General features: G+C 43.8%; 5 protein-coding genes across 5 annotated transcripts; 2 read left to right on the top strand and 3 right to left on the bottom strand.

Annotated features, from left to right (window-relative positions):
• Positions 1-1017: 1017 nt before the first annotated feature.
• Positions 1018-3151, bottom strand: O0I10_006879 (uncharacterized protein; the record flags this gene model as incomplete). Its single annotated transcript, XM_058486904.1, has 4 exons — positions 1018-1514; positions 1572-1623; positions 1682-1734; positions 1792-3151. The coding sequence occupies 4 exons, from the start codon at positions 3149-3151 to the stop codon at positions 1018-1020; spliced, it is 1962 nt and encodes a 653-aa protein (XP_058342239.1).
• Positions 3152-3513: 362 nt separating this feature from the next.
• O0I10_006878 (uncharacterized protein) lies at positions 3514-3971 on the bottom strand (the record flags this gene model as incomplete). Its single annotated transcript, XM_058486903.1, has 3 exons — positions 3514-3587; positions 3704-3884; positions 3948-3971. The coding sequence occupies 3 exons, from the start codon at positions 3969-3971 to the stop codon at positions 3514-3516; spliced, it is 279 nt and encodes a 92-aa protein (XP_058342238.1).
• Positions 3972-6812: 2841 nt separating this feature from the next.
• O0I10_006877 (uncharacterized protein) lies at positions 6813-8020 on the top strand (the record flags this gene model as incomplete). Its single annotated transcript, XM_058486902.1, has 2 exons — positions 6813-6909; positions 7170-8020. The coding sequence occupies 2 exons, from the start codon at positions 6813-6815 to the stop codon at positions 8018-8020; spliced, it is 948 nt and encodes a 315-aa protein (XP_058342237.1).
• A 3449-nt stretch (positions 8021-11469) lies between these two features.
• Positions 11470-13161, top strand: O0I10_006876 (uncharacterized protein; the record flags this gene model as incomplete). Its single annotated transcript, XM_058486901.1, has 1 exon — positions 11470-13161. The coding sequence occupies one exon, from the start codon at positions 11470-11472 to the stop codon at positions 13159-13161; it is 1692 nt and encodes a 563-aa protein (XP_058342236.1).
• Positions 13162-14572: 1411 nt separating this feature from the next.
• O0I10_006875 (uncharacterized protein) lies at positions 14573-20863 on the bottom strand (the record flags this gene model as incomplete). Its single annotated transcript, XM_058486900.1, has 17 exons — positions 14573-14853; positions 14927-15076; positions 15133-15523; positions 15579-15771; positions 15824-15919; positions 15976-16485; positions 16556-16842; positions 16913-17007; positions 17066-17102; positions 17162-17317; positions 17378-17433; positions 17486-17503; positions 17569-18462; positions 18526-20206; positions 20272-20524; positions 20588-20679; positions 20759-20863. The coding sequence occupies 17 exons, from the start codon at positions 20861-20863 to the stop codon at positions 14573-14575; spliced, it is 5295 nt and encodes a 1764-aa protein (XP_058342235.1).

Here is a 20863-nt window from a genome sequence, read left to right as displayed (position 1 = left end):
TCTGATCTATGATCGTGTTGGTGACAACAGCCTTGTTTATGTGGGAGTGGGCGTGAGAATTGTTGTCATGGATCGAATGATAAAGTAGCTGATAACGTGGTCAAGCATCTTCGAGTACTGAGTCGAAATGATGGAAAAGCAGCAGCTGATAAATCCTCCTGCGGCTTGAAAAGTGATGTTTGTAGGTGACATACGTATGTCCTCAAGGGAATAGGTGCAGAAAGTTGCAATGTTGTTGACGAGCTGGAATCCATGCCTGATTTATGATTGCTCTTTTGTGCTTCTTTTGATGATCACCCATGTCTTCTGAAGCTGCTGGTTGATTAAGGAAAATCATATCAAGAGTCTTTGATGCATCCATGAATGATGATGCTTCAAGTACACGAGACGCTATTTACGCCTTCTCATGATTAGCGTTCACTTTGATGGCGGTTGTTCCATGAAATGGGTTGTTGATGCCGTCGTTTGATATCTTGGTGACTTTTTCAGGGTAACAATAAGCATTCTATGAAGGATCACAAAGGTCAACGCTTATTCGCGAGATTTCAGGAAATGAGATACACACAAACCTGGGGGCGTTTGACCTTGTAAACAACTAAAGAGCGTGATAGAGAAAAGAGATGCGTGGGGGAATAATGTGCGGCGACAACTTCTTTTATTGTGCATGGTGGGCGTGTGGATTTCGGGGAGCGCAAAGAGGAAAAGTGATAAAATGGGATCATGCCTGCATCAGAAAAGATCCCTACACTGGTCAAAGGAGCTGTAACATCAATAAGTGATAAATCTGCTCGCCGTTAGAAAGAAAAGCTTTTAGCACACAACAGAAAAAAAGTCGTTTGCTATGATGCAGGCTACAAGTGGACACGATCACACATGTGGGAAAGCTCCATTTAACGATTTTAGAATGCTTTTACTACTGCCAGAGACTACGACACAAAAGAAAGGGGGAGGGAAGGGGAAATGCTATAATTCATTGACTATCTAAGACTAAAGAAAGACGACAAAGTGATTGCAAAATTACATATTGTATAGCATGTGAGCATGTTTAAGACGTTCTTGTTTGGTGGTATCGCCATGAAGCCAAGCATCCATTTGCTCGCAATGTGTTTCTTCTTCTTGATGCATCTGATGTTGCACGTGTCTTGACAAGTCAAATTCAGGAGCATTATTACCAAGAGAGGCATAGGCTTTTGCACCATGATCACTACCACTAGCAACACCTTTTTGAGGATGAGCAGTCGCTGTCGCATCGAGATCCTCAATTCTATCAAAGATCTTGTCCTCCTCATCGTTGGCATCCATCTTCTTCCAACACATTTTTACTGGATCAAACATCATAGAGCCTACAACGACACCCGTTGGCTTGGCTTGTTGCTTCGACTTGTGACCCATGTTGGAAATGAGAGTAGGGCGACGATTAGATTTGGTAGCGCTGGCATCACCAAAAGAAAGCATGCTGCTCTCGTTGCCTTGCCAACAATGTCGCACAGGGTCGTATTTCATTTCATTGTACTCTACCCAAACAAGTGTCAGATGGTGTTTGCATAAATTTGGTAAGGAGTAAACAATACCTTGTTTGACAGGGTGCTCATCCGGTTTAATCAACGTTGGCCTACGTCGTGTCTAAACCAATGACAAAGATTAGCAACATAAACTTCTTCATCAAAGGGTAATGACTTACCATATTATGCCGCCAGGGCCGCTTTGGATCGACTCCTTCTTGCACCCGGTTTTCTATTGAGCATTGGATGTTAGTATGGGTAAGATAAAAAAGTCAAATTGACCACTCACCCTTTTTCCAAAAAGACAAGCTATGTCGTCGCCATTGGGGAATGATATCCAAACCATCAAGCTCAGTGCCATCACCATAATTTTTTCTTGTGCGAGGAGTAGTAAGCATTCCAGGTCGTGATCCAGCAGTACCTTGTAGATGTATATGCTTCCTGGCAACAGGTTGTGGCCGTGGTTGTGGTTGCGTAGCAACAGCCGAACGTTGCAATCTGCAGGGTTGCTTGGCATTGTTGCTACTTTGTGGAGTGACTACACGACGTGGGATCATGGATGTCTTGTTTGGTGTTATTGTTGTTGTTGTCGGTTGTTTCTTGAGAAGATGCTTCAAAGTTGGATAGCGTAAAGCATCATCACCATCAATATGCACACCATTAAAAAAGTCTTCATCCTCATCGGTTTCTTGATATGGCTTGCGAATAGTAGTAGGCTTCATGGCTGGTGGTGGTGGCGGTGTTGGGGAAGGAACACGAGAAATGGGTTTGAATTGTAATGTTGCCATGTTGTCAGGCAAGCGGATGTCGTCGAAATTGTCGTCATCTCCCTCATCATTGTTGTCAGGAATAAACGTTTTCGTTTCATTTATATCGCCAAAATGCACTCGACGTGATTGAGGAGCTTCATCCATAGGTTCAATAAGGCGAGCAGGCTTTAATGGTGGTGCTTGAGTAAAAGATCTTTCCATATTGGCACGACGATTTGGGTCACCTCTTGATGGCATCCATGGTGGTGTGGGAGGTACATAGGGTTCATCCATTGGTTGATCCATACGAGCACGACCTGGTGGAACACCATCAGTATAAGGAGGCCATGGTGGTGGATACCGTGGTGGAGGATGTTCATCGGACGGCTTTTGTGATTCAGATCGACGATTAGGATCACCTCTTGATGGCATCCACGGTGGTGTAGGAGGCACATAGGGTTCATCCGAAGGTGCTGGTGTTGATGAAGGATCAAGATTTTCTTCTTGCTCAATTTCCAAATCATCAATGGTGTCAAGGTGATGCTTGAAAGGTCGACGTTGCATTGACGACAAGGGCTTGGTAGGTAGCTTGACATCATCCATCCAATCGCCAGTGTCATGGATTCTCTTGTGAGTGCCCAAATGAGTAACTGTGCCACTGCAATCCATGATGTAATCATCCAACCCAGGAATAACATGTAGCTTGTCTTGATGTTGACTGACAAAGGTAGATCCGCTTTCAGCGTCGGTATCATCTTCATCGTCATACTGCAATCTCGCATAAGCATCCATCAAATCCTTCATTGGATCACGCGTTGTGATGCCAACTCCAGATCGTTGCATCAACTTGGTGTCAAACGTCGCCTCGGGAAACTCTGTCTCCCAGTTGTCGCAATACATTCAATCGAGCAATGCTTTGTGTGAAAAGAAAGAGGAAGGAAAAAAGGGTAAAGAAATACCAGTAGACATAACCTCTCTCTTTTTATCCCTCAATGACCATGGTTTCATTCTCTTTCATTCAACCCCAAAGAAAAACAATCAACCATCCTTTTCAGCCTAATCAGTTGAATCACCGTATTTCCCCTGCAACCCCCTTGCTCGAGAACAATGACGCTCCACCATCCAATATCCGCAATAACCCAACAGAATCAACACTTGTCGTCAATGGTAAGGATCTTGTGTGTGTATATGAACACTCAAACATTCGATCGTCATTGATGGGTAAATATCGTCTATAGCAAAGAATGTGCTTTTCTCTTGATTTACTTGCTCTCCTCCAACTGGCTAAGGAACTTTTCGAGATCGAAGTCAGGGCTATCAACATCAGCGACAACAGCTATAAGAATATAGCATTTAGTAATCAACATTTTCTCGGAGACCCCTTCAACAACCCCCTGGTACTATATACACAAGCACGCACGCACACCCACACCCACACGCTTGTCAACTAACCTGATTCAACAACAGGAGCAGGGTTCTTCTTGGCGGCATAAGCAGCACGGGCCTCTTCAATAAGCTTCTCCTTGCGTTCGTATTCAAGTTGTTGCTTCTTCTCATTAGCCTGCTTTTGCAATGAAGCATTGTGGGTGTAGCCGTAGACGAGACCGAAAGCAAGTGCTGACCAGCGGCCGACCTAGAGTGGTGTAAATGTTAAATTCCTAGTCGCAAGCAGTGGATAAACATGTCGACACTTTACGTTCTTAAAAGCACTGTTCACCATTTGAGAAATTGCTGTGAGTGTGTATGAGAGAAGGAACTTCAAAATTTGCTCAAGAGCAAGGTAAACGCTCGTGACGTCGATCGACCATCTATTTCCGCTAAATCAGGCACTTGCTGTTGACATTGAAGATAAGACATTACAGCTTTTTATGCCAGCTCATCCTCTCTTTCAATGAACACTTGTCAACAAATACGCCTTATGTAATCATGTTCAACTATTTGATTACAGAGATGATATGATACACTCATATTGATTGATCGAAGATGTCCCTGTTTCCTCTTCCGTCAAACCGAACAGTTCCTTGCTTATGACGATCATGTGATAATCGAAATGGGGTTACGTCTCAATAACACATACTTGACTACATCATGATCCAATAAATGTCCTTTTATATATATGGTGAAGAATGAAAATGTGGTTTACCCATTGTCTATCATGAGGATGAGGATGAGGATGGTGATGGGTGAGTTGTGTGGGTGGGTGGATGGTGTGTTTGGGGGGGGGTCATTGAGTGGCCTCAGTGTAATAGCAGTAGGGGATTTAAACTTGGGGACGGCGGCTCCACGACTTGAGATAACGTTTTCTCTTCCCTTTCTCCCTCCTCTGCTTTTATCCCCATTCACGACATCTCTATCAAGGTAATGTATTATAAAAAAGTGCTCTTGTTGGCTGTGAGGAGTTAATGTAGTTCTGAACATGCATTGTCAGGGAGTGAGCCGTGTCCAAGTGCTACGGAATGAGCGCGTTGTCGCCATGGCGATATCGTTGCTTCCTCTTGTTCGTTGCTATTCCCGCCTTACGCTTGGTGTCAACAGGTACATTCAGAGTCCAGTGTTGCAGCCGAATTGGTCCCATTGACGCATCAGCTTGTATAGAGGGCAAGTTTGGTTTCAAGACGTTGGCTGGTTTGGCGTTTTGTTTCGGCTCACTATGATTTTCGGTTTCCAGTAACCAACAACAACGGGTCTTTGTGTATATGGAAAAGGCAAGTGAAATGAAACAAAAAATGAAAAAGGGCGTTTATTGTGTGTGTGTGCGCTAATAATGAATTGAACAGGTTTCTTTGGTCAGGCAGTGCAACTTGGGCATTTTCATCTCTTTGGGTTCAAGTCCCAGCCTGTATCAAGTGGCCGCTGCGTCGCTCTGCACTAGCCAAGTGTGCTGGAAAAGTTCTTGGAACGCGTCCAGGGCTCTACAGGCCTGCGTTGAGTTGAGGATGGGTTTTTGGAAGAGGATGGTCACCGTTGTTGAGGTAAAAGGGCATTTGCAACAGCTCGTGAATGTGTTGAACCAACACGCTCTTCTCGTGATAGGCTCGTTCTTTCCCTTGAGGATTTCTTTTCATGAGGTGGGAAATGATTGGAAGGATTGGGGATCATTCTTTCTTTGGAGAGGATGAATAAGGACATCTATGAGCCTGGACTCTACGTAAGTGATGTCCTTCCTTGCCATGGATCGAACTGGCCTTGCGTGATCCGTGCAGTGCTTTCTCAAAGACAAGGGATTGCCTGACGTTGCTCGTATGGTGGTGATTTGGTTTGTGAATTCCTCCTGATTTGCTTTCTTCCTTTGAGAGGATGGCCTAACGGTATACCAAATCGTCATCATTCCCGGCATCATGTGGTCTAACTTGCTTGCTTTCTTATTTATAGAGACGACGATTACGATGATTACCACATACACAACAATGGCGATTACGATGATAACGACATTCACAACAATGACAATGATGACGACAACGAGATTCAAAAGGAAGCCTGCAAGATCCCATTCTTTTCAACTTGTGTTTTTTTGGATGTTGGTGTGACGGATGAGATTGACGACTGGTGACGAGTACCAGTAGGAATGATGACGGAGGACGACTACGAGGATGGTGGTGGCAATGTACAGTACATAGCAAGATAGCTAGATGAAATAAAGCATTGTTTATTTATTACACGCTTGTTAGAGGTTGCTAGCTTGTGGATTACATACTATTGCTTCGAAGATGGAATAATAAAGGTGGTCCAGTTAAGAAGTACATGGCTTTTGTGATACAATAAGGAGGAGTGGGAAGTGGGATGAGCTTGAGAAGAGAAAAAGTGAAGAGATCCCTCCATTGAGTTTCAGGATGAGTGACCCATTCAATATGTATACGTATCTTTTTACATATACAAATTGGTTTATGCAGCTCGACTTTCCTGCATGCAAATGTGATGCATACCTTGACACACCTTCATTATTGGATGCTGTTTACTTACGTACCTTCACAAAAGGCAATCATCATCATCATCCATTTGTGTAGCAACCTGTCAAGGACGTGTCTGTGTACCACCACGTGCCGTTTCACTCAGCGCTTCATCTTTCCGTTAATACAGCCGACACCATCCACTAGGAAAAAGCAACTCCATCACGCTTACAGCATAGTGAAAACATAAAGACAACCTTATCTCAAGATTTCACAATGAAACGTGGGGTTTTTAATAGAGCAATGGGCTCGGCTTGGCCAACAGCACCTTGTGTGAAAGTTTCGCGTTCAATGTCGCAAACAGCCCAAAAAATATTTTTTTGGTCGTCGTCGTCGAAGAGGTCGACCCCCCATGGGGGTAACCCCCCCAGCCGAGTGGTACTCCAGTTTCTTCCGTTCCCGGGGGCGCCGGATCAATCCCTTGCGTGGGCATCAGGCCCTTATTAGTTTCAGGCTATATGCCGTGATCAGTCACGTTTAAACTTGTTTCCCGTTAAAACTTGTTAGTTCTATATTTGTATCACCTTTGTTTCTCTCTCGGGGTATCACTCTCTGACATACTCCCGCAATAAATCTGAGGCCAAAAGCCTCCATACAACGAAGAGGTCGACCCCATGTCTTCCGCGAATTCAATCAAATCGCCTGATAAGGAAACAGGCACCCAATCTAGTACACCACCTTTATCTTATGCGAGAGCTGCTCGCGTTCAACGTCCTACTGCAATCTGAGAATCTTTGACCAGCAATGTAACTTGGACAAACCAATTTATCTTAATGTGGAAAGTTGCGGATCCCCTGCTTCGTGCCCGAGTTTGTTTTTTGACTTCACTTCTCGCACCGAAAACCGTTCAACACTTCTTCGTCACATAAGTGAAAGCTTATCCTGATAACTGTGGTGCACGCCTGCACTCAGATCATTCACGCCGTATTGTTGAGCTATTCATTGATGATTCATCCTCTTGTACGAAAAAGCCTGCAAAAATGGTCTTCTCTTCTCTGATGGTCCTCGTATCTTACCCACTCGGCCTTTATCGGAAAACGCTCACATCATCAACATTCGTCTCAGCAACCTGCCATTCACATCTAGGGAAAAACTAGCAGATGGTATTCGACAAGCACTCGCACCCTTTGGTAAGATTCTAGATCATGGTATTCTTCGTGACCAGGACTCCCACTTGTTTATGGGACATGGTTACGCAACATTAAACGTTTCAGCCTCACTCGATTTCCTCCCACTCACACACACGATTGCTTGGCCCAACTCCGCCGACTTCTTTTATGCAACATGGGCTGAAATGCCATTACATTGTCTACACTGTCATCGTTCCGGTCACTCTATTTCATCATGTCCTAGTCATCCAAGTCGCAATCGTCTTTGCTGGTCATGTGGTCAACCAGGCCATCGTGCAGCAAAATGTTCTTATCATCGCACCCCAACGCCAACCAATAACAAAGAACCACACGTGCCACCATCGCCTCCATCGCCCACACTTTCTTCTGCCCACAGCCACGACTCTGATGTTTCAATGCATTCTGATGACCTTTCCAATCGTGAAGCTCACAACGACCAGCTTATTGTCGACTTTATCCCACCTCAGCCCAATACTGACCCCAACGCCAAACCTATCACTGATCGCCAACGCAGACTACTTAACCGCCTGTTCCCTATTTCCGACGAAGCAAGAACCATTACTGAAACACTGACCAGCGTATCTTATGACAGACTTTATGCTACACTTCGCCACAAGGGGAAAGCGTTCCCCTTTTCGTTCTCTTTTGCATCGGAAAGTGTCTCTTCTTCGAGTCACAATGATCCGGTTTGATCTATTTCTCTTCTCAGTTAGTCTTCTTTACTTTCACATTGCTGTATCATCTTTGGGGTATCACTCCTCGACATACTCCCAATAAAAATCGAGGCAAATCAAGCCTCCCTATAACGAAGAGGTCGACCCCAGGATCCAGTTTGGCTGGTGGCGACATTGCGAAATCTGGGATTAGCCACGATGAACTTGAAACTTTCACACAAGGTGCTGTTGGCCAAGCCGAGCACATTGCTGTAATAAAAACCCCACGTTTGATTGTAAAGTTTAGAGATACAGGCACCTTTATGTTTGTAAGCGTGATGCTATATGAGAAGTGGTCTTTGTTCATTGTCAAGTAGCTAGACCCTGGAGAGCCAAAGATGCAGAAGGACCTCTTTGGGTTACTCAGCTAAAAAGTCAGGACTTCAGGGACAATGCATGAAAGGTACGCAACCCTCACTTTTATGTCATACATTGGCAGCTAATAGCCACTTTTGTGCATTCCCAACTTTTGTGCATTCTATTGTAGGTGGACGATGCTCCAGCTCTAGACATTCATTTCCATGATTAAAGTAGGTTAGTCCGAGCTGATTTGGTTGAGTTACGCTCACACAAGATTACATCGGTTGAGCTACACCGAGCGTGCATTATGTCCAGAGTGATGTAATCTCTCTTTGACCGCAGCTCAGTCAAATCAGCGCGGATCAACCTACTTTAATCATGGAAATGAATGTCTGGAGCAGGGGCATCGTTCCCATGCAGTGGATCTCGCAGCAATGATGATTGGATAAAAGTGGCCGTTAGCTAGCAATACATGCCTGTTCCTAGATGATCCATAAAGTAATTATACATTGACCTTTTCATTCATGCAAACGTAGGTGTGTTACACAACACGACCCTCTGCATCTTTTGCTCTGCCAGGATCCACCTACTTGACAATGAACAAAGACCACTCTTCTTATAGCATCACACTTACAAACATAAAGGTGCCTGTATCTCCAAACTTTACAATGCAACGTGGGCTTTTTATTACAGCAATGGGCTCGGCTTGGCCAACAGCACCTTGTGTGAAAGTTTCGCGTTCAATGTCGCAAACAGCCCAAAAAGTATTTTTTTGGTCATCGTCGAAAGAGGTTGAGCCCCGGATCCAGTTTGGCTGATAGCGACATTGCGAAATCTGGGATCGCCCATGATGAACTTCATACTTTGACACAAGATTCCTTTGACCCCGACGAGCACGTTGATCTATTAAAGAGCCCACGTATGATTGTAAAGTTTGGAGATACAGGCACCTTTATGTTTTACATATGCTGTAGGGGTGATGCTATAAGAAGAGTGGTCTTTGTTTAATGTAAAGTAGTATGACTATAATAGAGCAAAAGATGCAGAGGGCGTGTTTGTGTAACTTGAATCATTCAGCACAGTCGATGCATGATTCTTGTACACTATTTAGGAATAGTTCAAAATGCCAGCTAATAACCTTAGTCCTCCCATTCACCTTTGTTACCCGATCCAATGCATACGAACGATTGTCCTGCTCCAGCCCAGCATGCCCATCATTCAACTTTCTTGATCCGATGAGATTTGACTGAAAAATGCTCAAACACAGAAACATCATCCAATATCAGAAGAATCAAATTGGTAAGTTATTTATAAACTGCCACTTGATAGCCCATTCCTCCCATTCACCTTTGTTGTCCAATCCAATGCATACGAACGATTGTCTTGCTCCAGCCCAGCATGCCCATCATTTAACTTTCATGATTCGAGCTAACCTGGTAGTAAGGTAATGGCTGTTGTTGGATCATCATTATCATGTAAAGTGTAAAATGGCACACACCCTTCGTGAGGATCATAGCTTTTATTTACGTGTACCTATCGTCTATTACGAGGATGATGATGGGTGGATAGTGTGTGTATAGGGTAATTGAGTGGCCTCAGTGTAATAGCAGTAGGGGATTTAAACTTGGGGGTCGGTAGCTCCACGACTTGAGACAACGCTTCTCTTCTTTTTCTCCCACCTTTCCTTATTCCATTCACGACAATGCGATCAAGGTAATGTACTATAAAAGAGTGCTCTTGTTGTTTGTGAGGCATTAACATAGTTCTGAACATGCATTGTCAGGGAGTGAGTGTGTCCAAAGTGCTAATGAGCGTGGTTGGTGGTTGGTGGTTGTCATGGCGATATTGTTGCTTCCTTTTGCTCGTTGCTATTCCCGCTCTACGCTTGGTGTCAACAGGTACATTCAGAGTCCAATGTTGCAGCCGAATTGGTTCCATTGACGCGTCAGCTTGTATAGACGGCAAGTTCGGTTTCAAGACTTTCGCTGGTTTGGCGTTTTGTTTCGGCTCAACTATCTACACCATGGTTTTCGGTTTCCTGTAACCACAGCAAAGGTGTTTGTGTATATGAGAAAGGCAAGTACAGTGATTAACAAAGATAATGAAAAAGGCGTTTATTGTAATAGTAAACAACGCTATCTTTGAACAGGTTCTTGCTCAGGCAGTGCAACTTTGGGCATGATCTACGCTTGGGTTCGACTCCCAGCCTGCACCTTTTGGCCATTTGAGGCTCTGCTCGTAATATGCGTTAGTGGTTTCTCTTTGAGGATTGGAACGATGCGGCACCAATGTTTCTTGTTGGAGAGGATGAAGGGAGCAACTATGAGCCCTGGGACGCTATGAAAGTGATGATATCGGTGGTGATCTGGTTATATGATTCCTGCAGATTTGCTTTCTTTTTCCTTATATAGAGACGACGATGATAGCTGTAACGAGGTTCACCACGACATTGCTAACGACAATGACCACAAACAAGCGTGGTCTGTCTCATGCTCATGGCAAGGTGATGACGACTGCTTGTTGATGCATTCCTCATATCTTGTCGACATCTAGAACGAAGTATGCAAGATCCCATTCTTTTCTATTCGTGTCTTGGATGGTTCTCATGATTATGGCACTACAGTGGATGAAGACAACCACGACAAAGTAGAAGCTAGATGAAGAAGCATTGTGTATCATCCATTTGAGCTTTTCTTGTTGCTTGTGGATTATGACCTAGCTTGTGTGCCGGCCTTATAAGAATATTAAATGTCTTTCTAATAAAATACAAAGTGTGGGCCCTACTTATATATTCCCCTCTGTTCATGCATTCTACATTTGGACGCTCCCGCCCATCCAAACTTTTCTTAATGAAGCGTGCGGGTTTTATTTAACACGTTCTTGTACACATGTACAACCGTAAATAGTGGTAGAAAAGCAATGACTGTATTGAATACATTGTGAACTCGATGAGAAAGGATGCAGTAGCTATATTGAGCATTCAGTATAAAGTAATGATAGCATGTCAGCTGACAGCAAATAACTCAACAATATTAGCCTCCGTGCATGAAACAGCATAATCAGATTCGCGTCTTTTCCTTTCCTCTGCTGCGCCCAACACCGTGTCGTTGGTTGACAATTCCTGCCCAATGGCTGCAAATGGCGGACAAGGCCACTTGAACAAGCTTCCTTTGGATGTCGTGTTGCATATTCACTCCTTTCTCCCTGATTGGATTGACAAATTCCACTTTGCAGCAACAAGTGAGCGTTTATGGTCCTGGAGTAGCCGATTGGAATTGGAGCACGCACTTGTGTTGGGACAAGATACGCCTGTCAATACACTTCAAATCATTTGTGCACGAACTATAAAGCTTCCTGATCGAATGAATTCATCCTTGCTCAAGTTGGTGGTGCAACACAGTTATTCGACAACGGCATTTCATGTTTCATATCCAAGCAGCAAAACCAGGGCATTCGGCAAGCGTCTCTTGCGATACATTGACAAGCGACATGATGCAAGTAAGATAGCAGTTTATGTCCACCACGACCATGCCAACATGTGGAACGATATTGCCAAGGAGTGTTGCAATCATGTCAAGATTATGGTGACTGGACTTGATCACGATACGGAAGTGGATATTGACAAGTTTGTAACGCCGGAGGAAGCTGAGCGCACAAAACAGATGATCAAGGAACTAGCGGTGATGTCTGGAAGATGTGCATTGCGTAGCAACATTGGTTCAGAAGGCGACAACAACGCTATGGAAAGCTCAACAACATCAGCTAGTCAGCTCATACCTTTTGGTGCAATCCGTCTACTCAAAAAAGGATGTGCTTATGAATTTGACACACTTAAGGCCATTGATGATCAACGTTTATCACCAACTGCAGCACTTGATTTGGAGGAAGCACAATCGACAGCCGTGGACATTGGCGAACGTTACATTGAAGCATTGGTTATTTTTGGATCATACTGGTTTCTGGTTACGAGCGTGGATGTTTTCTTGCATGGATGCCCGACAATCGATGACTGTGCACATCAAGGTGATTGGAAGTATCAAGAGAGTGTTCAAGCTTCAATCGCTATCAAAAGCCGCTTTGGGCAATCAAAGTACATTGAGTTGTCTTTATCCCTTGGTGCTATGGAATTATTAGCTGTGGGAGGATTTTTTGGTCATCATGATCATCCAGCAGTGAAAGGCTTTCTTGGATCATCGATCAAGGACTTACCACATGAATTACGCCAATCTCAATCTTCCACCCATATCCTGATTCGCAAAACACCAGCTACTTTCACGAGATCCAACCGCCATTTACGCCAATATGCAAAGTCATCATCATCATTCCTTTGGTCACTGCATAGTCATCGATTTGTTTCTCAAGAATGCTATCCGGTTAACCCACTTGCTTTTGGTGATCACCCTATCACAAGGAAAGGGCGTGGCGGTGCATCTTCCCGTGTGGCGTCTATGATCATGAAGTGCATTTCGAAGAAGAGGATATCGAAGAATGAACTGGATATGATGTTGATGAAGTTAGCATCTGACAGCAGCATGAAAAAAGTGATCAAGGGTAGGGATACGGTTACTTTCAACAGCATCAGTAAGAAGATGATGACTCCTGAATTTGATGATATCAACACCTATATGAAAACGATCATTGCTGCCGGGGAACTTCTTGAAGGGGAATTGAATGACCGGGAACATGCCAGCTTGCGCCAATTATCAACATTTACAGCCCCAGTCGTGAATATCTGCAATGCCGGTTTCTCGGAACGAATCAGCAGCGCCAATACCACTGCCATCTCAGCATTCTTAAACAAGTATCCCGTTCAATTCTGATCACATTTTGTTACAATCCTCTACATATGAAAGAATACATTTTGCTTCAGCAACTCTTTGCACTGTACATCTATTGCTCTCTTTCCCTCTTGTGCCTGCCACTTATGAAGATCATTGTCCAGCACCAACAGCATGTCAGGATCATGGAGGAACGAGGAACACGATATTGTCTTGGTAGGTATGGCTGTGGATGGAAACATGGAGATGGCCCAGCAGCATGAATATTGATATCTGTGTAGTCCCACCATTTTCCTTGTAGGTCACTCGCTGCTGTGGATGCCCAAAAAAACCATGAAGCGTCACCACTTGTAGTATTGTGCTCCCTTTTTCTCTTATTATGCTTTTCATGAGCCACCACTGAAGATTATTTAAAGTAAAGCACCAACGTTATGATGAAGAAGATCTGAAAACACGTGTATGGTTAAAAATGTGGTTGTCGCTAAAATGGATACCTATTTTTTATGATGACTATACAGTATATGGGTATACCTTTACCATTACCACGTAGTTTTGTACATTCTAATACAATTTGACAGTGTAAAGAGTCCATGATAAGCAGGCTGAATGATGTGCTTATGTTGTAAGCTTGTAAGATGCTATAGAAAAATTTACGTCACATGATCAGATGTATCATAGTGTGTATTGCATTGTGCTCCGCTGGTTGCTTTGGTGACGTCCCGGTTCTGGCTTTGAAAAACGTATAGCAACAGAACCTGTTGCTGCGGAAACCTACTTTTTTGTTCTTCTCACATGGGCAAGCATGGTCTCAAGAGTGCACCTATCTTGTAGTTACAGTCCTGCTGGCTGCAAGATTCCTTGCTGGTTACAGTACTGCTGGCCAATGAGGACATGGGGTGCGATCATGGCTCCTTGATGCAAAAGGTAAATGCTCTTACTCTGACCGTTCACTTATACATCTTCTACTGTTACAGTTTTGCTGGCAGTTGGTCTCGGTTACAGTTATGCTGGCTTGTGGACATTGGATGTATCCGAATGGAGCCATGCTCTGAGACATTCACCTTTTCAACACGTTTTGCGTAAGCACTTCGTGAACACCTTTTGGGGCCAGTTGTCTTCCACCTTCTCGTTGGTTGGTCCTGTTAATTGAGTCATATCATTGATGTTTCTCAAGAACTGAGAGAAGACAGTTAATCGCTTAGTATAAATACAATCAAATAAAGTATGTTGTTTCTTTATTGAATTTGAATGCATCGCTTTTTGTAATGGAATTGGTTGAGTCTCAGCAAATGAGTTGTGTTATGACTTACAGCCAAAATGCAAACGATGTGGTGTAGGACATCAGCTGCAGGTTTTATTGCATAGCTTACATAGGAGACAACAAAATCGTGAGTAAGTTTGATCCACTCCATGCTAGGTTTAAGATGATGCTTTGCGTGTTTTATTGTCAAGATTAGCGTAAATTACATAAAACTGCATAGTCTTCTTTGTACGAATAAAGCCATACACTTTTATGCTTAGCTTCAATAAGCTTTTGAATAGCATGTCTTGCTCTTGAAAGGGTATCCTTTTGTCCAATCCCAGCGACTTCTTGTAACTTTTTGAATCCTTGTTCATCCACCCATGTATTCGCTTCACTCATTCGTTTGAGCAGGTCTCTTGACAGATCGAATGCAATTACTTGCACTTCTCCTTTCATCAAGCCTTCCATAATCGGGATAATATGATAGATGGCTAAACAAAGAACGCATAAACAATGTATAAAGAGAATGAACATCCAATTCACCTCCTACTCTCCTTGACTCACCTTTGTCAATCAACATGGTCTTATGCTTATGTTTTAATTTGACTCGTTCCTTGCCGCCACCACGTCCTTCACTGTGGATAATGTGCACGTCAAAATCATCCTTCTTGAGCTCGTATCCATCACTGAATTTGGACATTTCATCATGTCGTGCTAATAGAAAGAATGAGTAAGCATGTTGGCAACCGATTGTTTATCCCATGACTCACTTGTCTCAACCACATCTTTGCTCTTGAGATCATGCTTGTTACGTATCTTGCCCACCGTGTGGTTATGATCGATACGCATTTGTTCTCCAATTTCAGCAGCGAGCCATACTGGAAGGTCAGCCTTGCTAACTTCAGTTTCAGTTTTGCGGAGCACATCCTTGACTTTGACCATTTCACTTGTGTTGGATTTGTTATCGGATGATCGGTGCTTGACAATGACCAGCCAATTGATGCTCGCCTTTTTGCAGTGAACAACGAGCTCTTCAGGCGTTAATTGATTCCCATTGTCATATTGAAAGTCGGCTCCAATGTTGTGGCTCCACAAGTCGCGTACAATCTCGAGTCGTTCATGAAGAGCCACCTTGCCAAAGCTTGCCACATAGACATCACACTATTTGGCTCATGGGTTAATACTGTAAAATTGCTTTGTGTTAAAGAGACCTTACCTGCTTAGGGGCCCATGCACCAAAACTCCTTAGCTTTTCATTCTTCGACTTGACAAGGTACTTCACTTGCTCCGATTGATACATATCCATGCGTCGTATAAGCTTTTGTACAGCAATGTTGACGCCTACAGCACGTAACTTGCGGTTGGCAGTGGCGTTTGGGTGAGCAAAGTTTTGGATAAGCACGTCGTATCTGATCCATCGTATTAGTCTTCCATAACAATGAGCCATGTTACAAGATTTACCTTCCACCAACGGCAAGCACATCCTTTTTCCTTGAATCGGTTGTATCGGCCACCGTTTCAAACACAACACCATTCTTGTAGAAATGATTATTGTACCTGCATTGTGTTCTTTGTATTAGCTTCATCAATGTGAATTTGTGTTGTATACTTACACCAACAAAGGATGAAAGACGATCTTGTGATGGATGCCAATGCTTTTTGCAATCGAGATAAGCACACGTAGTTCACCCAGATACTCTCGAAACTTGGACTTGTGTTGTCCCACCAACAAGCCATCCACCTTTTTTCCAGTATTCTCGAGTTCACCTTGCACGTTGAATATGGACAGCTCATCCAATACGCTCCGTTGTAGATGGAACTTGAGTTTGAGCACGTTGCGTACTGTTGCAAAGGATGTGCCACGCCCAAGGCTCGATAATGCCACCATGACCCCTTTCCGGATATCTGTGGGAACGCGGCAACTGTCCAAGATGAGATCGGCGATACCAGCATGGTTGATCATGAAATAAAAGCCTCCAGACTTGAAAGGCGGTAATTCTTCAAGGATCTCTTCCACCACTTTTAGCACCTCTGCATCCGGCACCATGAGCGCTGTTTCCTTGTGTACAATATCAAAGTCGGCTTCCAAGGCAGATTCAGGTTGACCACCACTTGGGTTTTCGCTATTAGAAAAATAAAAGGATGTGAGAAGGATATACATGGATGATGATGGTCCACGTGTGCTGTGCTTACCGATAAACTCTTTCAAATGTGAATCGCTTCAGCTCTTGAAAACCTTTTTTACGAGAAACGTAGCGGGCAAAAGGCACCGTTTGATCAAAAGGAAGTTGATTGATCGAACCTTGAGGATCCATTAGGTAAACAGGGTTCTTTGAATTCCACTCGTACAAATCATTCTTGGGTATCAAAAGTGGCGTGGATAGATCGATAGCACCATGACGTCGGAACACTTTGCTCATTTGCTCTCGGATCATGTCAAAGAATATATGGCTGAATGGATCAAATGGGGCTTCCACTTGCTATATACAAGTGCATTCGTATTAATGTCTCATTTCTCAATACATGAACCTCTTTTCTCTTTGTGTTTACCGTATGATAGTCGTACGTAAAGTCTTTGTGTCGATCGGATGATTGCGAAAACATGGCTGTCATAAGCTTGTGATAGTAAGGTGTATTGGGATTGGCTATATTAAGGGGCATTGTTAGCTTCCTGGATTTATGCATTGCTTCATTTTTACCTACCGATTGTCCGCACGCACTCTTTGATATATTCATCTTCCTATTGTTGCCAATTAATAAACCAGTAGTAGCAACTAGATTGCATGCCACAACACTTACAAGCTTTGGAGGCAATAGATCGCTGCGTAATAATTCAAAGCTGTTTGGCCGATCCTTTGGCTGTGGAGAAATCAATCGCTCAATGATCTTGCGTTGGTTGACATATTCCTTTGGGAAATCATTTGGGAATTTGCCATTCCTCAGATCTTGCAAAACCTACAAAACATATTTGTTGGCCATCCATCACCTTAATCGAACCCTTAAAGCAACACTTACAATTGCTCTTTGCATGCCAGTATCAAAAGGATAGCACATTTCGAAAAAGATGATGCCTACAAAAGGTATTAGCTTGGTCCAGATGAATGACATGCATTAGCCACATACCCAAGGAGAACATATCCACTATAATACGAAGAGGAGAAAACGCTTTTAGTTCTCGATCATCCATGCTATAATACTGCTCATACCTTTTTGATTGTATCTCATGCCGGGTGATGCGCCTGTTGTTGGATTGGGTAGCACTTCGGGTGATACATAGAATGTAGTACCAACACCAGTTGTCATGCTTTCATCCACACCCGCATTCATGCTTGTTGCCGAGTAGCCTGCATAGCTGCCATTGGTCGAATCAAGTAAGCCGTCATGATGAGTGGGTGTACGTTCACCACCTGCTCTGTTCCGATTGTTGAATGTCCTTGCAAAGGCGCTGACAGCATCCACAAAAGTTTGATTGGTTGTCGCCAAGCCGAAATCACCGATTTTGACATCGTTATTGGAATCCAAAAAGATATTGGATGGCTTGAGATCGCGATGAATCATGCCTTGAGAGTGAATATGCACCAAACCTTCGAGAATTTGTCGGAAAAGTTTCCAGGCATCTTCCTCGTCCACGCCATCATCGATAATGTCACGTAGCGTCTTTTTCTCACAATATTCCATTTGGATGTAAAGGACACGTGTGCGTTGTGAACGTCCTCTGCTGCCATTGTCGCTTTCATCGGTACGGTTTCGACGACTCTTTAACTTATCAATCACTCTGCGGGTCAAGGCGAGCTTCTTTCCACTGACGGTAGATGATTCGTTTCCATCGGGAGCAAAATCAATGTAGTCATCCATCGAGGACATGGTCTTGTCGTCGTATGATGATTCTCCTGCTTCCAATTCACTTGATGAATCTTCCTCCTCAGCCGCAAACTTGATGGCGGAATAGCTGCGGCTCTTGGATTGCTCGGTAGATAAAAAGTCGAAACGCTTTTGAAGAACACTGACATCCTCGTCATCTTCATCATCGTATTCGGACATTGATTCATCCTCGGTAAAGTCCTCGTCTTCGCTATCCTTCCAACCGCTACCATCTTCATCTATTTCATGCATGCATCATCGATTAGCATCTTGCACTAGAATAACAAAGAAGAAAGATTTACCTTCAAACCATGTTGCATAATAGCGCACAACGTATTGATGATGTAGGCTGGATAATGTTTGCACTTCACGTAAAATCTTCCTGAGATCTTCGCTGTCGCGTGGGTCCAAGCGGATCTTTTTGATTGCATAAAGCCGTCCATCCAATCGATTCTTTGCTTTGACCACTTCACCGAAACCTCCTTTTCCAAGAAACTCGATTTCCTCAAAATCAGTCCTGTAGCGTGAGCTTGAACCAGTGGATGGATGATGTAGAGAGGTGGATGCGGGTACCATTAAAGGAGACGACAACGATTTCTCTCTTGCATGGGTTACCATGGATGGTTCATAAATTGTTGCACCATCACCGAAACCAGCAGGAGCGTCCTTTTGTGGTTGCATAGGCGTGCTTGTTGCTCGATCGTTCATAAACACGGTGGATACTTCTTCCATGACGGGACCATTGCTATCTTTGCCATCACCAAAAAAGCTGTCTTTGAGGAGATCGATTGCTGTGGGTCGTTTCCTTGGATCTGTATGAAGCATCTTTTTGGCAAGGTCACGTGCGGCAGCTGGTAATTCATTTGCCTCGGATCGTAGGAATGCATCGAAATCTCCATACTCTTTGGTGACATCCACACCCCATAGCATCTCCAAAAAGACAACGCCCAAGCACCAAATGTCATTCTTTCGGTTGTAGACACCAGGTCTTTCACGTAACTCGGGTGACATCCATCCTGGTAACAATTCGATGCTGCTGTCGCTTGAATTTTGGTCGTTCAATGCATTGGATCGATTGAGATCTCGTAGTCGACGTGCGTAGCTGACATCGGCTATACGCACCGTTTGATCTTTGCTGCAAAAGATACTCGTTGCTCGAATTTGTCGACATACAAAGCCGTTGAGGTGGATATGATTGACAGCCCATAACAATTGCTTCATGTACTTGCGCACCATACCAGGACGTAAACCACCACCACATGTCTGCAGCAAATCATACAAGAGTGTTCCTCGTTCATCTTCAATCAAGATATCCAATGTCCAGCTATGCCTTTCAAGCTTGGATCGTTCCAATTTGGCGTCATACACAGCAACAATATGTGGATGTTGGAGTGATCGCAATCGGTCCAATTCACGCTCCACCTCTTGCAACTTGCGTTTGCCTGCAGGTGTCATGTAATAGGATCCAGATACCTTGATACGTTTGACGAGTACCAGACTTGGGAGTGATTGAACATCGCCACTCTCTTCTTCCACAAGGTTGTTGTCGTTTTCTCGCTTGAGGATTCTGAATGCTAGCGGATTGGCTGAGAACGTTTCACTGATATCTTCCTGTCGTAGTCGTGGACCAAGAGCAATAGCACGGAAACAGATTTGATCATTGTTGAAAGGAATCGATACAAGGTTGTCGAATTGAATGGTGCTAACTTCGCTGCTTTCCAAAATGCTTTGTCGTAATGCTGATTCTTCTGGATCCTCAAATCCGCTGTGTTCATCATCCACATGTCCATAAAGATCATCATCCACTTCACCAGCATCATAGCCAAGTTCTTGTCGTAAGCGTTTCACGGCTTGTGCTTGTTGTCGTTTTCTTTCAATCTCTTCCTGGATCTTGGCATTCATCATCTCTGATTGGACACGACGTTCTGCTTCTTCCTCTTGTGCACGACGTGTACGTTCCATTAGCTCACGCTCTTGTTCCACCTATTGTTTGGCCATAATGTATGAGATGTGATGCTTCATTTAATGCATAAGCATGTACCATTTACCTTGAGATCATTCTCCATACGCTTGACCATTTGCTCATGGAAACTTAATTTGCTGCCTTCTGGTGGAGGATTGTTGTGATTTGCAAGGAACGCACGGACATGATCTGCAAGGTCGTACATCATTTCTCGGCCAACCATATCCTTGGCAGCAGCTTGTAAAGAATCATTCAATCGACGCACAAGTTGAGGACTTAATCCCCTGGGAGACACCAGGTGTAATTCGGGCGGTTTGTTTGGATACGATTTTGTAAATCTATTCATATCCATTAATTCATCTCTCCCCTTACTCTCCCTCATCCCCCACTCCTTTACTTGCCTGACTTTGAGATCAATAGATACATGGACTTCCTCATCTTCAACGCCCAAAGGTGCCAAATGTAAGATAAACTCGGGTGCTGCATTGGCTACCTATTGTACATACATCCACCCAACACACAATTAGCTACCCACATCTCTATAACCTCCACCCGATCACAATAAAACATGCCTTCCAAGGGGTTTGGTTAACCACTTCTCGGTAGTCGTCCATAAATATGGCTTTGAGTGCTTCGATTTCATTTTCTTGAATTTCGCGTATGTCGTCGAGATCCAT

This window comes from Lichtheimia ornata (genome assembly GCF_029851405.1).
Source record: "Lichtheimia ornata isolate CBS 291.66 chromosome Unknown scaffold00032, whole genome shotgun sequence".
Taxonomy (NCBI): domain Eukaryota; kingdom Fungi; phylum Mucoromycota; class Mucoromycetes; order Mucorales; family Lichtheimiaceae; genus Lichtheimia; species Lichtheimia ornata.
Note: the sequence above shows the minus strand (reverse complement) of the source record. Positions and strands in the feature narration are given on the sequence as shown.